Genomic DNA, 8,077 nt, shown 5'->3' on the forward strand with positions numbered 1-8,077 from the left:
CCATCCCCGTGTTTGAAATTCCTGGCTGTGCCCATTATCTTTCTCTCACACACAACACACACCCACACACGCATTCCCAATCACGCCACCCCCCTCCCTCTCTCTTTCTCTCTCTCTGTATCCCTTTCTCTCTATCAGGATTGGGCATGCGCACATATGAGCTGTGACGTCGGGGTTCCAAAACGCATCTCCTCCCACCTTCCGAGCTCTGTCGTAATCATTTTGTTTTACTGACGAACCGTTAGTTGGAGCGCTAGGTGTTAGAGATTACATTTGCTAATTTTCTTTATCTTTTGTGAGAAACCCTACCATTTACAACAATGTACAGTCTAACTATCGGCAACTAAAATTTGTTCGGGTAAGCTTTGAATTAAAATGCTTCTTTATGGATGTGTTTTTATATTCGGAAAGTTTAAGGATGTATAAATCGTATTAAGAAGCGAAACATATTTATTTTCTTGTGCAATTTCGTCAACTATAATAGGAAAAAACATTCATGGAACAGTAAAATACGATATAAAGATATAAAAACTCTAAAGAAATAAACAAACAAAAATGTTTTCCCCTTTTTCCAAAAAAAGTTGTTATTGGCTAAAAAAAATTGTTGGTAATTGAATTTAAAGAAAGCCTTCATTCCCGTATCTGTCACCAGTTTATGTATTTGTATAAAAATTTGAATTAGAAACAAAACAAGATAAAGTGTTGTCTGGATACTTTTATATGTTTTTATTCCTCAAGTTTTATCATATTATTTTAGGTCCTTTTGATACTCTGCTCGGGCACACTGAAGCATCGTAAAGATGTTGTCTCGCGCAATATTAATCTGCGGTGTGATCGGTGAGTTAATTAAGAAACACTTCCCAGAGGAATGAAAAAAAAGTGAAAAGGTATAGACTGGATTCGTTTTCTTCTGGTTTGAAAGAGATGTGATATTGATGATATTCAATTATGTCTTTGTCGTTTCAGGGTGAAAGTTGAGACCCCCCCCCCCCCTTCTCTACGTTGATGGAAAGAACACCATGTTCAAATTCGCTCTTGAATTTTAGTATTATAAAAGTGTGTATTACACTTTCACGTAATCTACTATAAATAATCACAAATCTCCATACATACCCACTTCCCACAGTGACGTTTCGCACCACGATTGAAAAGATGGTCTTGGTCGTAGAGTAATCGTAATGATCGTATCAGATCGTAGAAGATCGTATCAGATCAGTCGAGACAATCGTATCGTTCTAAGAACAAAAATCAAATGTTTTTTTTTTTGCCATCAGTTACGATCAGTTATGAAAGGCGTTCGTAACGGATCGCACGAGAGTTGTAACAAGCTATAAACCAAGCTGATTTGGTTCTGTTGAGTGTATACATAAATTATGACTACGGGGTGGAAATATGTTTAACCATTCGCAAACATGGAAATATTTCTTTTACATAGCTACAATATTATGTGTGGCAATATTATACGAAAATCACCGTGCATGTTCGGAAATGTGGGGCTCCTATTTGCTGTTTGGTAAAATGTAATTGGCATGGCAGCATAATTGTGACCATTTACATCACAGCCATTTAGTATCCAAGGGCGCAAAGAGCCATCAATTTTGCGGGGAGGGGGTGGTTAAAACATACCGTACGAATATACTTTTAAAAACAGTGCGAGCCAACGAAAAAAAAAATCCATTTTTTTATTGAAAATCTAATTTTGCTATGCAATATAGGTATTGCTTAGATTCTTTTATGATAATTTGTTTTTAAAGGAATTTTGATATTCGTATAGGTAAAATTAGGCATGCCCAATTAGACAGGACGAGTTGACAGAGATTTATTTAAATCCATACACGTACTATTCGTAAAAAAATTATGTGAATCTTATCAAATTTTCCACTTTAGTGGAATGCACACCGAATATGGACAAATGAATGATTTATCTTTCTATTTTTAAGGGAGCAGCACCCTGACAAAATTGATGCGAATAAAATGTGATCAGCCACCCCCAACCCCCCCCCCCAAAAAAAAAAAAAGTCACCGAAATTAACTTAGAAATTATTTTTTATTGATCTTAAAAGAGCAGAACCTTTATAAAAAAAAGAATGCATAATTTGCTCAAAATTGGTCAATAATAACCCCACACACCTGTTTCATTGAATGCAAAAGAAATTCAGGGAGAGAGCTTGAAAATATAAGAAAAAAACGAAATTCAGGGTTCACTCAAGCGTAAGATGTGAACGTAGTGAAGCTTTCATGAACTCTGCAAAAATGGTGTCAAAGAAACCTTTGCATCTCGTCTCATTCCACTTTAAAAATTATGATTTCACAGTATTAAAAAAAAAGAAAAAAACTCTTTCAATCAATTTTGTAGATGATTGTTGGTTTTTTTAAGACCAAATTACCATTTTGGCTATTTACAGAGGACTTTAATTCCCTAGCGACTTATTGTTGGTTTTGGCGTGGCTGGTCACAAATATAATAGCACCCTTTCATTAGTGAAGAAATGCCAAATAATAATGCTGCACTTTATTTTGCTTCTATGCTTCTGTAAATGTATACTTTAGATTTTCCATTCTCTTTTAACACTCGCAAAACATTTTTTTTTTCAATTTGTTATAAATTATAAATGTAGTTGCTGGCATAGTAAGTTCCGCAGATGGAACATCTTCACCAGACTGCGCCAAGGACGGCGACGTCATCACAAACTACAAGAAGGATCCATATAGGTCATATAGGAAGGGTGCAACAAGGCATGATGTAGCCAAGGCTGAATGTTCAAACCAAGGTATATATTTTTTTTTGCTGAACATGATAAAGAATAAACGAATTAGGCACATAAGGCATGTTGACATCAACTCTCATGGTAGTAAATACTGCTTCAAATACTTAAAAAGCACATATTTTTGTATCAACGCATTTTTTATGTAGTGAGAAACCCTATTTTGGGGGGGGGGGGGGGCTAAAGCTTCGGTGAATATTCACTACTGAAAAAAGTTGCCCTAAATAACTTTACTTCTTTCCTTTGTGGCGTTGTATATCGACATGGACCCTACCACATCAGTCTCTATTCACCCTCACTGTATGCATTGTCTCTAAAAGAAAGTGATTTTTTGTTTAAATAGCGTGGAGATCGTTGCAAAGAAGCTAAATTTTAACATTAACTTTGCACTTTAACCAGCGCAACGGGCATCTTTTTTGTCAGCTATTCTAATGACCTTTTTTAATGATTTATTTGTATGATGTCTAATATTGGCAATCTTGGGTTTTATTCTGATTAGTTAACATCAAAATTAATTCTAATCTGTCGTATTTTGAAGAGCCTACAATATACAAGTTTTGATTTCCAGTGGGATCCTCCATTTTCACAAAATATAAATAATATAATCCTTTACACATAATTTCTTAGGTAATTGTCCGATATAACATGTCAGTTTTAAGTCGATTTGATGATCTTGGTAATTGTTTATAATATTGGCTTCTTATGATTTGTTAAAAATTAAATAAATGAAATAGAATGAAATGAAAATGAAACTTACAATTCTTTGCAGGTAGCAATTTCAGCATAACCGAACAATAACATAACCTACCCAGATTATCTGATATTCTTAATAACCAGCCTATATCAGAATTAAAATTTAGAACAAACTTGAATATTTTTTTAACATAATGAAAACAAACGTAGTTGAAATAGTTTCAATTCACTTGTTTACTTTGACATAATTTTGTGCCGAAGAGATCAGTCGAATCGGTGAAATCATTAATTACAATTCTGATCAGCAATTCATAACAATGCGCGTTTTTACAACACATTCTAGAATTGGTTACATATTAAACTTACTTTGTAAAGTGTGGTTTTGTGATTTTTGTACAATACATTTCCTTACATCTACAATTAGGAATCCTGTCATGCTGAAAAAATGAAGTAAAAAAGAATAGTAATTTGTTTATGTCGAGAAGTGGATAGAGGGCCTACCTTTTGTTTCGATATGAATGGCTACAAAAAAAATATATATAAAAAGGTATAAGTAAAATACGAGGATCGTGGATGGGAAGAATATTTGACAAGAAGAAAGAGAGGGGGTGGGGAGGCAAGAGAGGGGGGATGGGATGAGGTGTGTTTGATATTGGATGTCATCGAGAGATTGTTAAAGTCACATCATCCAAGGAATACCAAATCTGTGAAGAGTTTATATGCTTAATACAAAAACTTCAGCCAATAGTTTTTCCTATCAATAGATTAAATTATATATAGCCCGTAGAATAAAGCATTTTGAAAAAAAGTTAATGCTGAATAAGTATTTTAGCAACTTGGCAAGGCTAACTTCCACGATGCCACTTAGCATGATAAACAACCATGATATTTCCATGGATATCCGTAAAGCTTTCGAGTTTGAATCTGTCCATCCAAATCCATTAAATAAAGCTATTACGAAGACCTGCATCCCAAGACTGATTTCCAATAGAACACGTAGGCCTATCCGAAAGCTTTTTTTTTTCATTTCCCCTTTTTCACTCGTTGATCAGGTGCATTACGAAAACCATTGTGATAAGATATCAACAGTGAAGTGGTGTTGCAACAAATTTTGCCACGATCGTCGTTATCGTTTGATTAATATCATACCACTAAAAGCTATTGGCACGAAAAAGTGTAAATTCATTATCATGATAATCCATTAAGCGCATAAAATGGTTTGTCCTTGATTTACAGATTACGTAGTTGAGGCAAATATAATGTGTTTCAGCCATTTTGAATACCACAATAATAATGATGATGACAAAAATAACAGCAATGACCAGTTCATGTGCGAAGGCAGCAGAATATCCCTGGTCACATGCCAGTGAGGTACCCTCAAATCCACTCACAAAAAAAGGTAATTTCATTCATTACTTAGATAAGACTCCAGAAGATGATGCTTGTTCCTGTAACCCCTGTCTTCATGGTGGAACTTGTAACCTAATCGATGATCCACCTGGATACTCTTGTACGTGCTCTGAAGGAGACGAAGGAGACATCTGTCAGGAATCAACCGGGGGAGATCATTACTCTTCAGTCATATAACCCATGTCTTTATGGTGAAACCTGCATGTAACCTCGTCGATTATCTTCCTGGATACTATTGTACGTGCTTTGGGGGATACGAAGGAGAAATCTGCCAGGAATCAACCGGGGGAGATGATGCTTGTTCCAGTAACCCCTGTCTTCATGGTGGAACTTGTAACCTCATCGATGATCCACCTGGATACTCTTGTACGTGCTTTGAGGAATACAAAGGAGACACATGCCAGGAATCCACAATTTATGAGCACTACTATTTCTATATGTCACGTTCAATATTTTAACATTCATAATGGATTCTTATTGAGATTAATTTTTAAAATTCAGATTAATGGATTCTTATTGAGATCAAGTTCAAAAGTGGTTACAAATATTTAGAAATAAAAGACTGACTAAAATAAAATGTTTGGGTATACATCGCGGTGAAATGGTGTGTTTTTGTATGAAACATAATAAAAACAGGGCACAGATTGGATGGATTGCTATTATTTTCGTTATTTATTTGAGAAAAGTTAACTACTATATTGTGCTTGAATCTGTCCATCCAAATCCATAAAATAAAACTGTCACGAAGACCTTGTAGTTTTAGCTTTTCATTCTCAATAATGGTTGTTTTCAGGGTTTATTAGTTCTAATACATGCACTTGTACACATGTTTTATCTTGATTTTAGTATTTTTAAATCGGCTGCTCACAAAGTTAAACAATACCTTTAAACTGTCCCTGTTCGGGGTCAATAAAGGCAAAAAAATTCAGCTCGCGCTGTTTCGCACTCGCATTGTTTGTTAAGTAAGACAGGTACGTATTATGATTAGAAAAAAAAATGCTTATAAAGTCCCTTTAGGTCTGAATTTTAAAAATTTTCATCTCGGGCTTCGCGCTCGCATTATTTGATCAGTGAGATACAAGTACATATCCGTTCAATGGCACAGTCCTTAAAATGTCTCTGAGGTCAGTATACCTGGCAATCGAGCGAGCTTCGCGTGCTCACTAAGTGACTCAATTTTTTTGCTGGTGCCCCCAATGCCGTGATCCACGTTACGCCACTGTACCAAAAAGAAATGCCCAATGTTGGTTGGACACATTATTACCCTCATGGAGCACTTTTACCCAATATTTTAGAGTGCATTACCCCCCCCCTCCCCTTCCGTCTCCTTCCCATGCACATGGAACTTACAAAACCTATACTCTTGCAAATATTCAATCAATACAATTAATCTAAACTTTCGAACTTCAGGCTATGGCGGTTGTTAAACAAAGACTGGAATATATCTGACACATGATCAGGTCAAAGGGCATGGGGCAATCATGATGCTATGGAAAGTACAAGGGAAAATAAAGAGGAAGAAAAAAGAAATACTAGTAGATGGTTGGAAGCATGGTTGACGGGTCAATATACGACTAAATATACCCTTACCCGGAACAAATTGCAACAAATGATTTTTCAACGGTTTTTTGTACTATTTGACCTCAGGAATAAAAAATCTACCGAGATTAATACATAAGGGCAAGTTACAAGGACAGTCAGTGGCCTGGTTTGTGAAAAAATCTAAGTTGGCTTCCAAAAATTGATTCTAAATTGACTCATGTTACTTAAAGCGGACATAACTTATTTCATATCGGCCTCGGAGAAGCGATTTTGGTGTCTAAACCGCTGGTTTCAGGGGTCAAAATAATACATTAGGACAAGTTTTCAGGACAGTATTTCCGTGTCTGGTATGACCGAAATTCCAATATGGCTTCCAAACTCTAAAATGGCTGCTGATACTTAAATGATACTTAAAAGTGGCATAGCTCATTTTATATCCGCCTGTGAGATATGATTTCGGTGTCTAAACTATTGTTTCAAGGTCAAATTATGTATTAGGACAAGTTCCAATGACAGTCAGTGATCTAGTATGTCCAAATTCCAAGATGGCTTCCAAAAATGGAGTAAAAAATGTCTGATGTTACTTATAAAAGGACAGAGTTTGTTCAATATCTGTCTGTGGAATATGAGTTTGGTGTCTAAACCATGGTTTAAAGGGTCAAGTTATACACTAGGGTTACAAGTTACAAGACCAGTCAGTTGTCTGTATGTTAAAAAAATCCAAGATGACCTCAAAAAAGGAGTGTAAATTGACTGTTGTTACTTTGATCATATTTTTGGTAAAGCGCTATATAAGTACCTGTTATGTATGTATGTAAAAGTGTACATAGTTTATTAGAAATACACCTAGGAGGTATGATTTTCCTGTCTACACTAAAGTTTAAAGAGTCAAGTAATACATTGGGTTTAGTTGAAAGGACAGTCAGGTGTCAGGTATGTCCAAAAATCGAAGATGGCTTAAAAAATGGGGGTCTTAAATGACTATTGTTACTTAAAAGTGGATATAGAACATTACAAATACACATTGGGGATATTATTTTGGTGTCTACCCTAGGGTTTCAAGGGTCTAAAAATAATTTGGAACTGGTTACCATGATATGCAGTTATCCATTTTGCCTTAAAATCCAAGTTGGCTTTAAAAAATGGGTAGTAAAGTGACTGCTGTTAATTAAAATTTGACATAGTTCATACAATATCCACCTGTGAGAAATAATCTTGGTTCCTACACTTATATGCATGATGGAGATAACTTATCATATTGTTTCATGAGTTGGTAACAGCACCCATTTTGATGAAATTTTAGAATCCGCCATGGATTTTTTTTGACAAAATGGAATACTAACCATCCTTGTTACTTGTCCGAATGTATTATCTGACCCTTCATACCACAATTTAGACACCAACATTATTTCTTACAGGTACATATTGTAGAACTCTGACCATTATTGAGTGATATGAGTCGTTTTACATGCCTTTTTTGATAACCCTCTTGGATTTTTAGACAGCCTGGACAACTGCATATCAATGTAACCAGTCCAATCGTATTATTTTAACCATGAAACCATAGTGTGGACACCGAAATCATATCTCCTTGGTGGATTTTCAATGAACTATGTCCATTTCTAAAGTAACAGCAGTCATTTTAGACTCCGATTTTTTAAAGCCATC

At 35.3% G+C, this 8,077-nt stretch overlaps 1 protein-coding gene across 1 annotated transcript; it reads left to right on the plus strand.

The window, feature by feature from the left end:
* The first annotated feature begins 229 nt into the window (after positions 1 to 229).
* On the plus strand, positions 230 to 6,372 carry LOC135153946 (delta-like protein C). The gene is made up of 4 exons (XM_064098899.1): positions 230 to 358; positions 758 to 837; positions 2,618 to 2,770; positions 4,878 to 6,372. The coding sequence occupies exons 2-4, from the start codon at positions 801 to 803 to the stop codon at positions 5,042 to 5,044; spliced, it is 357 nt and encodes a 118-aa protein (XP_063954969.1). The 5' UTR covers positions 230 to 358; positions 758 to 800; the 3' UTR covers positions 5,045 to 6,372.
* The last annotated feature ends 1,705 nt before the right edge of the window (positions 6,373 to 8,077 follow it).

Source organism: Lytechinus pictus, chromosome 4, assembly GCF_037042905.1.
Source record: "Lytechinus pictus isolate F3 Inbred chromosome 4, Lp3.0, whole genome shotgun sequence".
Classification (NCBI taxonomy): domain Eukaryota; kingdom Metazoa; phylum Echinodermata; class Echinoidea; order Temnopleuroida; family Toxopneustidae; genus Lytechinus; species Lytechinus pictus.

Bases quoted from the DNA above. Each gene is read 5' to 3' on its own strand.
- LOC135153946 (XM_064098899.1), top strand. From the start codon at position 801: ATGTTGTCTCGCGCAATATTAATCTGCGGTGTGATCG. The intron at 838-2,617 runs GTGAGTTAATTA...TTATAAATGTAG, and splicing joins ATTAATCTGCGGTGTGATCG to TTGCTGGCATAGTAAGTTCC. The intron at 2,771-4,877 runs GTATATATTTTT...TTCATTACTTAG, and splicing joins GGCTGAATGTTCAAACCAAG to ATAAGACTCCAGAAGATGAT.